A 14,700-nucleotide genomic window follows, 5' to 3' on the forward strand; every position below is an offset into this window, starting at 1 on the left:
ATACTTTCTCTCCAGACTACATCAATCTCTTTAATAGTAAATCTACTTTTCTCTCTATAAACTCTTGACCCCAAGTATATTGATGTCTGAGTTCTTTTTGGAGCCCATACATATAATCTAAAAGAGACTACCTGGTTGTCTCTCAAGCACATAAATTCTTCTTGTCCATAACTAAAATCTCAGAGTCGATACCATATCATTGTGGAGGCTACTGAGATTCAGAATCGGTCCTGCATAAATCCTAGTTGTGAGCAGTGTCAACTAGGGAAAGTCATCTGCTACTCCCATGCCTCAGTCTCCTCATCACTGAAATCATATCAGATTCAATATCCAATGAGAATATCAGATCCAGTATCCAATGAGAACACCGTGAGGATGAAATGAGATGGTGAATGTTAAGTGTTTAGATGATACTCTCATACAGTTAGTACAATAATTACAATGTTGCTCCTTTATTCCTTGATGTTGATCACGGGTCACACAAGCTAGGTCATGTGATGCTGGCCGCTGTGCTCTAAGCTTGCTCATCTGCACGACACCAGTCCTGACCAGATGATATTGCCTGTAGTAAAATACCCAGGAAAGGGCTGGAGGCGTGACTCAACTGACAGCGTGCTTGCCTAACATGCAGGAAACCCAGGTTTGATCCCACGTTTGTTCTTCAAGCCCTTGCTTATTTTTTCTCTCTTATGTTACTTTCCCTAAGCTCCTTTCCCTGAATAATCAACCATTTCCTGTCTGCATTCCCAAATAACTTTGTTTGGGTCTCTTTTTATGCACTGACTCTCCTCGTAATAAGAACCACTTCTTTTCCCCAATCCTAAATCCCTTAATATCAAGGATATTACTACATTTATTAATTAGCATCCAATTATACTCATTCATAATTAAATGAGTTTTAGTAATAGCAGCATCCCTTGGAGAACATCCGATGAAGATCACACAGGCAAGGGATAGGTCGGACTGCCAGATACCTGCACTTCAGAGGTTGGAGAGGCAGGAAAGAACATACAAATGTCAGTTCTGGGTAGTCTTAAAGGGAAGAACAGAAACCTTAAGAACAAACAAAACCCACAGGGATTCAAAGGTTATGTGAGAAAATAAGAAAAAATAGAATAAGGGGGTAGGGGAGAAAGGAAGAAGAGAAAGAAGCAAAAGCTCTCAAAGCTGCTGCAATGTCTCGGCTCTGAGAAGTACAGAGGATGCAGCACCGTCTGTGCCTGAGGACAGGTATCACCTAGGGTTCCTCACCTGGAGGCACTAACCAGAAGAGACTGCAGTACTCCGGAGGATCAGCTAGCTATCCATTCCACCCAGAAGTTCACATGAACAGACATGGGAAAGGTGGCAGGCTGCCAAGATTAAAATATCCTGCATTAGGAAGCAAATCGGGAAAAAGCCATTTGTCCACATGGGAAATGTTAAGGCCTCTGCGAGCAGGCTGAAGCTGTGAGTAGGCTCTTTTGGGGGAGAAACAGGGGTCTCGAGTTCAACTCTTGGGGTAGTAAATTATTAAATTATTATGATTATTATTATCTCAGATAAGAATAATAATAACTTCCTAGCACTAATGTGAATTTATGTGAGATTAGCTGTGCCAAAGGTATTATAAAACTATCAAAGAGTTCATAACATTGAAAATATACCAAATGAAATTTTCTTTTTTCCAGCTTGCTTAATCATCACTCAATATATTTATATGCTCATTCTATGCATATACCCATACACAACTATGAATCTACTCAACTTCTCACAGGGGTAAGAGTGGTAGAGAGATGCCAGAAATCAAAAGAGGGAAGAGTCAGTCGGCCTGGAAGGGAGGCAGCTCAAAATAAAATCTGGACCTCAAAATCTGTAGAGATGAGAAATGAAGGAATGGAAAGGGGCCCTGGCAGTTCAGGGGACCCTTCAGACTGCACAGTCCTGCCTATCCCTACAGTTCTCCAAAGGATAATAGAAGGGACAACTTCAGGAAGCCCTGTGGACCCAGAACCGGTCCACATTACACCCACTCAAACTCACTCAAGTCAGGAGCTTCCAAGCAAGTTAGAACAAAATCATTCTATTTAGAAAATGGAACAAAACTATGGAAAAATAAACAAAGATTCTCTCTCTCTCTCTCTCTCTCTCTCTCTCTCTCTCTCTCTGTGTGTGTGTGTGTGTGTGTGTGTGTGTGTGTCCTAATACCAAAGGAGTAACCTTGATCTTAATTTTTCCCTAAAATGTCAAATTAGCTTAGTGAGTCATGGGATGTTTGTCCGGGAACTATTTGGGCATCTTACCTTTTCTCAGGACTCAGAGAGCAGCGGACTCCACTGTGCAGTCTAAATCCACTCTGTGGTCTCAGCCTTTAAAGCGCTCCCTCTGATACTAGCTCAGTTCTTCTCGCCAGCCCACCCCGCATTCCTCGCCAGAACTGCTGCCATTCCTATAGTCCCATGGGAAAGTTGGCAGAAAGGAAAACAAGGCCTAAGTGCCCGCTCTTCTGACCCGAGAACAACGAAGCAATCTCCCAGCCCTGACTGCTGTTTTGTGATATTAATAGAGCTTACTGAATGCCTGCAAAACACCAGACATAAATATTATCTCTCCGCTGAGAACAACTCTGCAGGATCGATGGAGTTCTCTGAAACCTTTCCTCGTGACAGATGAGAAAACCAGGACTTCGAGAGGTTCGACTTAGCAATCGATGAGTAGGGTAGAAACAGCCGAGGCCGCCACCTGTCCTCTTACCTTAGGATGCCTTGGGTTGCGCTACACCTTCTAGAAGCTGACAAAGTCTGGCCGGAGGTAAGGCAAGATGAGGGTCTGACAAATGGGACACTTGTCCCAGTATAACCCTAGACAAGAAAGCAAGAGAATAATAAAGAGGTCTCTCTTAGATGAGGCTCTGGGCCACTCTTTTCTTTCAGGCCAAATCTCCTGGCTGTGCCAAGGGCCCCAAGGTAGAGAAGTGGAGAAGGGTTCTGTTCTCCAGCTACTCACTCCTACTCTAATGGGAGCCTTCACCAACTTGTTAGATGGGTAGTGATACCATTTGACAGGTAACAATATTAAGAGTGAAAGCTCTTAACATTGACCAATCTATGTTTCCAATATTCCAAACTTATCCTGTCCTTCTCACAATCCCCTTAGTAATGTTTTATAGGAACAATTTCCATGTTACATCTGAGGGATGCAAAGTAAAGGGGCTGAGTCCAGAGACCTCTTTAGGGACCAGGACACCTAAGCATCTCTTAGGGGCAGGGCAAGAGGAAATGAGGCTGGGGATTTGTGGTCTTTGTCCTTATCTAGGTAAAAATGGAGTGTTTCATGTCCAGAGCAGTGATAAGAGCCTCTGATGCTACTTCCAGGCTTTGTTAGAATATTTGGAAGAGAATGTCTTAGAGGCCAAATGGAACTGGGAACCTCCGTTTCTAATTCCAGGTCCAGAGAGGGAAGGTGACTTCATGGGCAACCAGGAGGAGCTTGATCCTTGAGGAAGCTGAACTTTTCTTAGCACTTCACATGAGGAGTATCCTCAGAACCACATTTACCCAAATCATCAACACTCATTGTGCCCTAAATCTGCTGCGATTCGGAGAAGCAGGTGAACCTTGCAGGACATCGGTCATTCTTGACTTTAATGCGCAAGACAATACTTGAAAGATAGACCTTTTCAAGAAGTATAGTGAAGTTTCTCATCCTATCCTATCATGTCAGTCTGGTCCCTTAAAGTCACCCCAGAAATATTACCTTGGTGGGGCTTAGGTCCCTACCCTCCACTTCCTGCAAAGGGCCAGGTCAGAACTCTACAAACCGGCAGTGCTAGAAGTGACTCTGAGTAGCCTGAGAGGCTAGCCTGGCGCATGACTGCTGCCTGCAAGTGTGAAGGCCATAAATGCCTGGGGGAGACTTTGTTCAGGCGCTCACTTTAACCCAACAGTTACTGCCTGGCTGGCTCCTGCCTGCTGAGCTCTGAACCAAGCACCAGAGATACTGACGTGCAGAGTAAGCAAGGCACAGTTCAGACCATCTGGTGTGCGGAGAGCCGGAGACGAGCATGCAGCCATCACTGTGTGCTGTGATGAATGCGAGGGCAAGGCTGAGGTGCAGCCTTCAGGAGCAAAGGGAACAGTAGCTCCCCACGTTCTTTGGGCTCAGAGGGTTCCCTGCAATGCTGTTATCAAGTTAAAGCTTGCAGGACCAGTGCTGTTAATCAGGGGATTCAATGAGGTAAAGATACAGAAACATTTAGTTAGACAGGAAGGATAAACTGGCTATCAGCAGTGGGTTAACAGACAATATTGCGACTTTCTTGCGGCCCATACATTCAGGCAGCAATGACAAGAAATAAAGACAGATAAGAAAGTTGCAAGTTAATATAAGAGCACTGAAGATAGTTGGAGTGGTAAGATATAGATCTAGTCCACACAGGGGCCAGAGGAAATGGCAAGCAAGCTCAGCAGCCTGCAGTGAGGACAGACCAGCTGGTCTGAGACCTAGGGAAAGAGCACTCAACCTTGCGAGACCACAAGAGGAAAAGATCTTAAGGCAGCAATGAACCTATGAGTTCATGAGCTCAAGGTACCAAACTGAAAGCAAGGGAGACTTAGAGAGAAAATCAGATGGGGCTAATGGCCAGGTCGTGTAGCACAATTTTTGACTATGCCTGAGAGCTTTGTCATAAACAATAGGGGTGTGTGTGTGTGTGTGTGTGTGTGCGTGCGTGCGTGCGTGGTGCATTCTGAAAAAGGTAGAGACCCAAAGTGAGAGAGAAAAGACCTCATTTGGAAAGCTACAACGGCTTTGGTGCATCTAAAGGCAAAGAATACAAGGCAAAGGAATCGAAAGCATGGACGTTAAGCCAATTTTTAAATGAGCTAAAGACTGAACCTCAATCCTAGGATTGAGTCAAGATCTGAGTAAACTCAGAACTGCAGCCTTGGCAAGAGGACCAGACCAATTGGACTCTTGATAGAGACTTAATTGAGCCCTGACCCCACCCAGAGCACCCCATCTCAGGCAGGGCTTCAGTCACAGTTATTACCCAGGCCATCTCTGTCCATACACTGAAACCCAGTCCAATCCCAATCTATCCCAGTTCAACTCCAACCCAGTCTGTTCTTTCTCCATTCACACCGGCTCATATTCCCCTGCCAACCACTCCATAGTCCCCAGTAAACAAGTCCCTGGAAAACAGGTACTGAAACCTCCTTCTAGGCAACATTTAACATCCTCGCTCCTTTCCCCATACAGTACTAAGGTTGCCTGTCCTTTAGGTGAGTGGCTTCCTCCACACCACCAACACCGACCATTACACCTAGGTCTCCACAGCCAGGCTACTCATCCTCCAAAGAGGTATCGTGGAAGGTCTTCAGTGACAAGGGACCCCATGCCTTCTCCTATACTCACCCCAGCAGTCCTGGAGGATCCTGTGTTCCTTCTCCCCTGCACTCTTTCTGAAGGAGATCTGACAGGCTGCAAAGAAGCCCTGCCCCTTCAGTCTCCACCTCCTTATGGGTCTTCTTAGGGCTCTTTACTCTTGGACTTCCCACCTCCCTCTTTCCTCCCCTCCTCGTTGGGAAAGCAATCTGTGTCCAGGGGGTCCATCAGCAGATATGTCCACAAGCCTACTGTGGTTCTGGTTCCCTTCTAAGTTTCCACACCCTAAAAGGATGAGCCTGGCTGTGGGGAAGTAGGCAGGAAGGCATTGGTAGATGGTCTCTAGAGTCCCTTGAAAATGGACCGCTGCACGCTGGGATAGTTAGACCAATCCCAAACGTGAAGCTAGAGTAAGAAAGAGCCAGATAAAACTCGGTTTTGTACCTGTGGTCATGTGAGGTTCTTTCACAGTCTCTTCAGGAAGCTGTCAAACAGCCAGGGGAAGGCAGAGTTAATTTTCAGAGACTCTGTAATTGAGAGCCTGTCTCTAGCCTGACATGATCTTTATCCCCCAACTTTCCTTTTGTGGGTGCTGTTAGGTCCTTGCTGAGCCTGGAACCCAGTGGTCCTGTCCTCTAAAGCCCTAAGGACCTCCTTCTCTCTCAGCTCTGGCTGCTATGTCTAGCTAATACAAAACACGGGTCCCTGGGGATAATACCTCTGCCTGCTACTCCATGGTGTACTGAAATCCAGGCCAAGGAAAGAGCACGTAATGCGGTTTCTTTAACCCTCTCTATACCCCTGACCAGCAACATAAAATCTGTCATTTGGCTTCTGTTAAGGATAAAAGAGTAAGAGAACATTTATAAAGAGAGAGAATAATTTCTATGTGAAACTAAGTGACCTAACTTTCTAAATAAGTTAAAAACTACATTTGTATTTGAACAAATATGGTTTTTAATTGACTCACTTTGTTCACTATTCATTATTACAGTTGAAGGTCTTATGTCAAAACGCGGGGCACATTAACCCAAGCTATGTAGAAATGACAATGCAAGCCTTAGTATTATAACTCACATCAAAACTACTAAATACAAAAGCTTCTGGTACCTGCAGAACTTTCAGCCTGATGCTCTGTCTCCACTCTAGAGACACTGTGACAGCCTCCATTGGCCCATAGGCATGCATAACACAAAGACTTTTCACACACACGCAATTATTTCCAACTAAGGTGGTAGCATGAAGCAAGAACCACGTGAAACAGTGAGAACGTGATTAAAAGCCATAAAGCAACGGTTTGTGCAGCACTGACTTCAGGCGAAGGAGGACAGAACAGCATGAAACTAAATGAACAACTGGGAAGTATCTGCAGCTTCCAGCTTGTGCCTCATCATTCCCTTTCCCATGATGCAGCATGGGAAAGGGAATCCAGGCAGAGTCTAGAGGCTTCCCTCGGTTGTGGAGTTGGACTGAGGGTTCAGAATGACCAAGTCAGTCAAAATGCAAAGGCAAAGAATTGAAGGTGCATAAAAGACAGCCCTTGAGGGTGTAGATTCTTCTTAAGAATGCTAATTATGTGAGCAAGCTAACTAAAACTATGGGGAGAACCATTTAAAAGTTAGAAATAACACTCTGCAGTGACCACGCAGGACAAAGACTGGTGGCTTCCGGACAACCAGACTGAAGGCTTTCACAGTTCACCTCTTTATGGAGGGTGCAGAAGCCCACCCCTGAAGATGAGCAAGTTCTGACTGGCGAAACTTCAAAGCATAACCCAAACAAATGATCAGAGTAGTTCCAAGTTATTGCAATGCCTCCTGGGAACGAAGCATAAGAATTTCTCTGGTGAGGCGACATCGTAGGAGAGGCAGAAAGGCTGGACAAGCTGGAGGATGAGGGGTCCTGTGAATAACTGTCTTCTGGCTGTTACAGCAGACAGACACAGAAGCTATGGCTAGTCACAACAGCTTTGCACAAATAAAATAAATAAATTTTGAAAAACAATGAAAGTAGGAGGAGAAGTAGTTGGGAAGAAGGAGCTGTGGGAGTGGAAGGAGCTAAGAGAAGGTCATGGGGATGAACATCACCACAATGTGTTGTACACACATGTACAAAATTGACAAAAGAGAAAGCCAATAACAAAAAAGCAATGTTTCATGACTATGTTAATCATAAGAATGCTAAAGTAGCTTTACTCCTATTAGAAAACACACATTTCATAGCAAAACAAATTTCTATAAACATGGAAAAGTGATAAAAATACAGAAAAAAAGATATCTAGAATTGTGGTCAAACGTCTCAATAAGTCACTCAAGAATTGATGAACATGGCCTGCCACAGCCAGCGTCTGTGTTGATATCCATGGCTGCTGTTATCACTGAAGGCCGTGGGGATTCCTGGGGTCTGGACCACCACCTAGAGCCATGTTACTGTCTGAAGGCCACCCTGCAGCTGGAGCGATGACGATCTGAGTGGCTTGCAGGGCCATGGTGACATCTAGGCCCAGACTGCTGCTGAAGGCCATATCTGGGTCCTGCACCTACCATAGCCAGGGTCTGTGTTGATGCCCATGAGTTAAGTACAAGGGCCATGCTGATCTGGCCCTGCCTCTCACTAGCCTCGGAGAACCAGCCAATGCCCTCACCGGAGAGCTGACCCTTCAGTGGTTCCAGGATTCTGGAATCCATTACCCAGCATGGGAGAACTGGCCCTGCCCCTCACAGGAGAGCTGCCATGGCACTGGGGAAAGTTGGCTCCACCCCTCACCTGACAGGGGTGGTCCCAGAGTCCTGGACTGACCAACTCTTAGCTACCTTCTAGGCACACATCTAGGACTTTCAGTTGGCACCTCCCAACATGTGCCCCATCTATAGCCCGCTGGAACACGTGAAGAGACTGGCCCCGCAGAACCACAGTCTCGGGGTCTCCATGACTCCGGGCAATAGCAGGATATCCAAGAGGGGATTCAATGAGAGTCCAGCATTGATATTGTACCAGAAGCCCGAGATCTGAAACCTGACCAGTCAACACTATAATGAAAGTTTGCAAATAAAGCTGTGTGGACAAAAGGGTCTACTGCATGACACACAGCAGCTCCCAGGGCTGCTGCGAGGAGTGGGGATGTGATGGAGAGGAAGGAAAGATGGAGGAGCAAAGTGTTTCTTTTATTTGCTTTTTATTTGTTTTTTGATTGGAGGGTTGTGTATGTCTTTTTGATGATTATTCTTATGTGAACTTTTTATGTTTTTGTTTTTATCTATTTCATTTTAATTATTGATTTTTAAGTGTTTCATTGGGGAAGATGCTACAAGGGTAAAGGGCAGATACAGAGGGACTGGGAAATAGTTGGATTGAGGAGTATGATGTAAAATTCCCAAAAATTCAATAAAAAAAGTTTTAAAAGAATTGATTAAAACATACTTAATAATGAAAGACTGAGTCTTATCCTTTTAAGATGGTATAGCAAGTTCATGTTTAGCTTTTGTTACAAATGACTCCATTTTGAAAAGCAAAAAATAAAACTGTCTTCATTCATAGACAACATGAACATTTGTCAAGAAATCCTAGAAATAACATTTCAGTGTGGTAACTTTTAAGATTCAAAATTAGTAAAGAGAAATCCTAGTTCTCTGTACTAACAATATGTAAGTTTTCATTTTAATTGAATAGACAGTATCACTTATATCAGCATCAAAACTGTAAAAATATTTAGAGATAACTCTGGAAAAAATACTTTAAGTGCTGAATTGAGACTATGATCCTTGAGATGGCTCAGCGGTTAAGAGCACTGTCTTCTCTTCCGAAAGTCCTGAGTTCAATTCCCAACAACCACATGGGGGCTCACCATCATCTGTAATGAGATCTGGCGCCCTCTTGAGGAGGAGACCTGGTCAGCCATCCTCATCAGTTAAGACCATAAAACCCAATATGGACAAGTTCAACAGGACTGCCATATACAGACTGCCCATGCATGCTTCAGCATTGCCAGGGCATAAATTTCATTTTTTTCATTTTACAAAGAGGAAAATATCCTGCTCATAGACCGGAAGACTCAATCAAACTAATTCTCTCAAACTGGATCAATAGATTCCATGCAGCCCAAAACAAACTTTAAAAAAGAATTTTGTTCTATTTTGTAGTTATGTTATTATAATTTTTAAATTGCTGATAAAATTTACATGGAAATATAAACAGATCAACTTTGAAAAGCAGAAGCAAAGTTGAAGTGTTTAAAATATTTCATTTTCTATAGATTTCTTACAATGCTACACTAATCAAAACAAGGTGATCTTGGTATAAACATATGTCATGAAGCAGAATAGTCTAGAGTTGGACAAACACATGTGCAAATAATCAATTTATGCATAGGCACCATAAACGGACATAGTAATACAATGTTACTAGGGTAGTAGGATAGTTATATATAGTTATGCATATGTAAGCCAGTGTTACTAAGATGAGCAGATGCCGTTGTGTTGATCTGCATTTTACAGTGCACACTCAAATAACTCAAAATGAATCATAGACCTAAAACTGCAAAGCTTCTACAGAAAAGTGTCTTCTGTGACTTCCAGTTTGCAAATGAGATTTTAGATGCAACCAACAAAAGTATAAACTTGACAAATCAAACTTCATCAAATAAAAAGTCTAACTTTTACAACACATGAAAAAGCAAGCTCAAGGTTAGTCACATGGTGGGGAAGGATGCAAAGCGCATACTGACAAAAGATTTGTACACAAAGCATATTTGAAACTCTTAGCGTGGCTGCTGAGATGGTTCAGTAGATAAAGAGGCTTATCAAGAAATATATTGCTTGTCTTCCAAACAAGAGATTGTTGGCATGGAATAACTATCCAATGACTCTTCCAGCATGCAGCACACACTTGAGATCATTCCTTGATCCTACCATTACTCCTCTTTTGGACACTTTACTGTGTATTAATCTCACAGTCAGATCTGAAGTGCAAGTTTGTAACCTTGGAAGGAGGGAGGTAGAGTTGAGTCACAGTTGCATGGCCTTAGAACAGTCATAAACCTGTCAAAACCTTGATTTCCTCATCTGTGAAAAGGGGGAAAAGCAATACCTAAAATATAATGCTGCTATATTGTAGTTTTATAATAGCTTGACCATTAATAGTTGGAGAAAGCATTTGGGGACTTCATAGGATACTTCAAGAACAGTCAAGGAATACAGTTAAAAGGAAGAGGAGGTGAGGTTGGATAAGGGAACAAGAGTAAATTTTTAAGATAAAATAAAATGCGCTCTCCTTCGTCATATTGCTAAGCAACAGAGTCACATAACCACAGAGCTCTTTATTGTCAGGTGTAGAAGTATAGATATTGACAAGGGGACAGGAAAGTATCATAGGGGTATTTAAATTTCATTATAGAGAATAAGCAGAAAGTTGTGTTGTTGTATAACTCCATGAGATCTATAACAAAGGAAGACGCATCCAGATGGATTATAGAGGTTGGTGCTCCATGACAGAGGGAGCACAGAGACTATGGGAGTTTAAGGGAAGAACTTTGTCTAGCCAGATCCCCCAGCAGAGTCACAGTGACCCTAGTCACCACCAGGCATGCAACCAAGGAGATTCAGAGAATTCAAAGATTCCCAAACTTTCCTGAGAAGACAACCAAGCAATAATCTAGGCAAGGGAACAGCTTTCAGACCTGACATGGAACTTGGTTATGAAAACTGGGAATTGATGTACTTAGAAACCTATCTTCCAGGAGGAGAATAACATATATGGTTGTCATTTTTATTATTTAAAACCATTATCATCAATATTTATTAATCACTTTTGATTTTTCCCATGTTCATATTCATTATCTCACCTAATCCCACAGTCATTTAATAAGTTCTATGTTGTATTTATATTTCATAGTGTTAATAGTTTGTAAAATTGCTATATTTCCACAGGTTAAAGAACTAGTCTCCAAATAAAAGTCATTAATCTTAATCTGAACCCCATATGATTCCAGCCCCACAATGCGTCCCTCCCTGATGATGACAAAGGCCACATCTGAAGGAAGTTCTTGGCAGAGTTGTGCAACTTTGTATTCCATTTCTAAGTCATATCACAACACAGAGATATAAATTTCAACCTCTCTTAAAATTTGCAAAATAATCTTTTATTAAGAGATAAAAAGGTTTGATTGATTGGTTTTAAATTGGGCGTGACAATATATCAGAATAGCAACCACTGACACAATTCTGCAATTTTACAAAAAATCCAGAGGACTGTTCACATAGACCATAATATAAATGGTGCTTTCTAAACTTGTATCATAAAACAGGATACATATGATCATATATGCTGATAACACTTAATTAACACTTTAAAAGGATGTTAAAAATATCTATTTCATTGCTGTTGGTCATTTTACTCATGAGGAAATGAGAGCAAGAGAGATTATAAAATATACCTTGTCATGGTATTTCCAAATTTTTACATTTTACATTGAATTTCAGCATTTTTTCCTCTGTCATAATCTTCATTAGTTTCTATCTATACTTCTTTTATGTAAATCTTTTTGTACCTATATTAAGATCTGTATGCAGATTGAGTGTGCCATGGGTAAGGTGTACATACGCTCACAGACATCACACACGTACATCTTCTGCTCCTTGCTCCCCCAATAAGATTAACAGATCTACAGTCGAGGACTTTTGGACATGCTTGGTAAACCACCAGTAAATGAAAGGGAGAGATGAGGAAGCTATACCTACCACTGAGGAAGGAAGACTGAGATAAGGACTTCAAGAAGCCAGTGCCCAAATGAAAAGGCAGGAAGACGAGAAGAGGCCGTGAGAAAGATAGAAAAGGTATAAACTGGCCTTGACAGAGAAAGAAAAAGCAGAGTGATTATTTATGCTCCCAGAGTCATAACCAAAAGCCTGAGCTTGACAGAGGACCCCGATATCTTAGAGATTTGTGTCTCAATATCGGAAATTATTCCTGCTACTTGTAACCAGGCTTCCTCAACCTTCTACTTCCACCTATGGCTTCACACTGAAACATATGCCAGAAGACAAAGAGCACACATGCTGAAGGTCAAGTCATCCCAGGACTACACACCCATAGATAGCTGTATCACATTCTACAGATACAAGCAAAGGAAGACAGGCACCAGGCATCCACAAATATACTTCCCAACATAAAGATGCACAAAACAGCAGTCTTACACAGATACAAATCAATACATCTCATGAACAGGTAAAAGTACAGCCAACGACACCAGTCATAACATACACACATCAGGACATAACTAACACATTCACCAGGACATAGCTAGCACACATTCGTGTTTCTCTCTCCCTCTTTCACTCCCTTTATCTTTTCTATATAAACATATTCACAAATATCCAAAACCAAAATAGAAAACATCCTTATAGGGGTAACAGTCTCCAGGTGGACACTTACAGATTCCACATAAATGCATGCGAATGTATAAAAAAAAAACTTCAAATTTCATATCAATCGCCTCCTCTCCAATTACATCTCCTCTAAATGCCTTCATTAACCTTCAATTATAATTATGCAACTACTTTGAGGTATGAGTAATAGGTTATATAATCAACACAGATTCACTGACATGTACAGATGGGAGAAAGCATCATAAAAATTATATATCAAAACTAAAGAATCATAAGATGGTGGCGTTTATAGCCTTCCTATTTCAAAACTATGTATATTTTCTAGTTAAGAGAAAGGGAGATGGCACAGCTATTACACCAGAGACCATAACACAGCTGTTTTCCATAATGGTCTGTCCAGGCTGGTCATAAGTTCTGTATTGACGTATATTCCAGGAAACAAAGATTCAAACTATCTGTTGCCATAACTAGAAGCAGACAGCCCAGTGAGCTGCATACTGTAATAACCAAGTCATTCTGCATATCCTCATCCTGTCATCTTTGGTATTATTGAGGATGCCAGGCTGGGTGTCCTCACCTGCCATCTTGTGAGAACATACGGGTAATTCTTGAACGGATCTCCTTGGTCTTTGCTCCATAGACAATGGGGTTGACCACAGGTGGTAGCAGGAGATAGATATTAGCCATAACCACATGGACCAGGGATGTGGAACCACCCAGCCTGTGTACCACTGATAGCCCAATGAGGGGCACATAGAAGACCAGGACAGCACAGAGATGAGAGATACAGGTATTGAAAGCCTTGAGTGCTGCCCCTCGAGTTGACAACTCCAACACAGCCCTCAGGATGAGGATATAGGAGAAGCCAATGAAGAGGGAGTCCACACCCATAACTGAGAGGATGATAAAGAGTCCATAAACTACATTGACTTTGGTGTCGGTACAGGATAGCTTCATAATATCTTGATGAAGACAGAAGGAGTGTGTGACCGTATGTGTTCGGCAGTATGACAACCGCTTCAAAAGGAAGGGCAGTGGGAAGAAGAATACAAATCCTCTGGTCAGGGAAGCTAGCCCAATCTTGGCCACCATATGCCCTGTGAGCACAGAAGCATGGTGTAATGGGTAGCAGATGGCCACAAAGCGGTCAAAAGCCATGGCCAGCAGGACAGCGGACTCCATGGCTGATAGAGCATGAATAAGGAACATTTGGGTCAAGCAAATGTTGAACTTGATCTCCTGAATGCCTGTCAGAAACAAGCTGGCCATTTTGGGCATGGTGACAGAGGAAAGGACCAGGTCAATGGTAGAAAGCATGGCCAGGAAGAGGTACATGGGTTCATGCAAGCGTCTCTCCACACGAATGATGAGGATGATGGCCAGGTTGCCCAGTGTGGCCACTGCATACATGAAGCATAAGGGGAAAGCCAGCCAAAAGTGGACATTAGGTCCCAGGCCAGGGATGCCTACCAGTAGAAAATGGGCTGGATGGGCCAAACTTCCATTTGAAGTGATGGTGAGAGGGACCAAGGGCTGTAGTGTCTGCATGCCAGATCCAGAGACTGGGAAAGAGAAAAGGAAAAACAGTGTTTAGTTACAGCCCAGAGAAGAGAAAGAACTAACAAGGAAAAGATGTTGGAGTAGTAAGAGTAAAAAAGATTTAATTTAAAAAGTCCTCAAATATCTTGAGCCCCCACCTCTTTCTGTTCTCATTCTTCCTATTTTTAATTTTATAAATTTCATTATTAAAAATGTAAATAAATGAAAACATCACACACCAAAATTAACCAGATTCAAAGTCATGTTTTATACACCTCCTGTGAACATCCCAGTCTTCATCCTGACCCTCTGAGGTCCCAGGACTACATAAGAAAACATTCTATTAATCTTGATGAGTGAATGCCTCCTCCTCAAACACTCAGAACAATCTTTCTTTCTTTTCAGAGCTGATAGT

General features: G+C 42.5%; 1 protein-coding gene across 1 annotated transcript; it reads right to left on the reverse strand.

The window, feature by feature from the left end:
• Positions 1-13,319: 13,319 nt before the first annotated feature.
• LOC130880590 (olfactory receptor 51D1) lies at positions 13,320-14,294 on the reverse strand. Its single transcript, XM_057779701.1, has one exon. The coding sequence runs from the start codon at positions 14,292-14,294 to the stop codon at positions 13,320-13,322; it is 975 nt and encodes a 324-aa protein (XP_057635684.1).
• Positions 14,295-14,700: the final 406 nt, after the last annotated feature.

This window comes from Chionomys nivalis, chromosome 8 (assembly GCF_950005125.1).
Source record: "Chionomys nivalis chromosome 8, mChiNiv1.1, whole genome shotgun sequence".
NCBI classification, from domain to species: Eukaryota; Metazoa; Chordata; class Mammalia; order Rodentia; family Cricetidae; genus Chionomys; species Chionomys nivalis.

What these genes read in the sequence shown, in the direction of transcription:
- LOC130880590 (XM_057779701.1), bottom strand. Translation starts at nt 14,294, where the DNA reads ATGCAGACACTACAGCCCTTGGTCCCTCTCACCATCACTTCAAATGGA.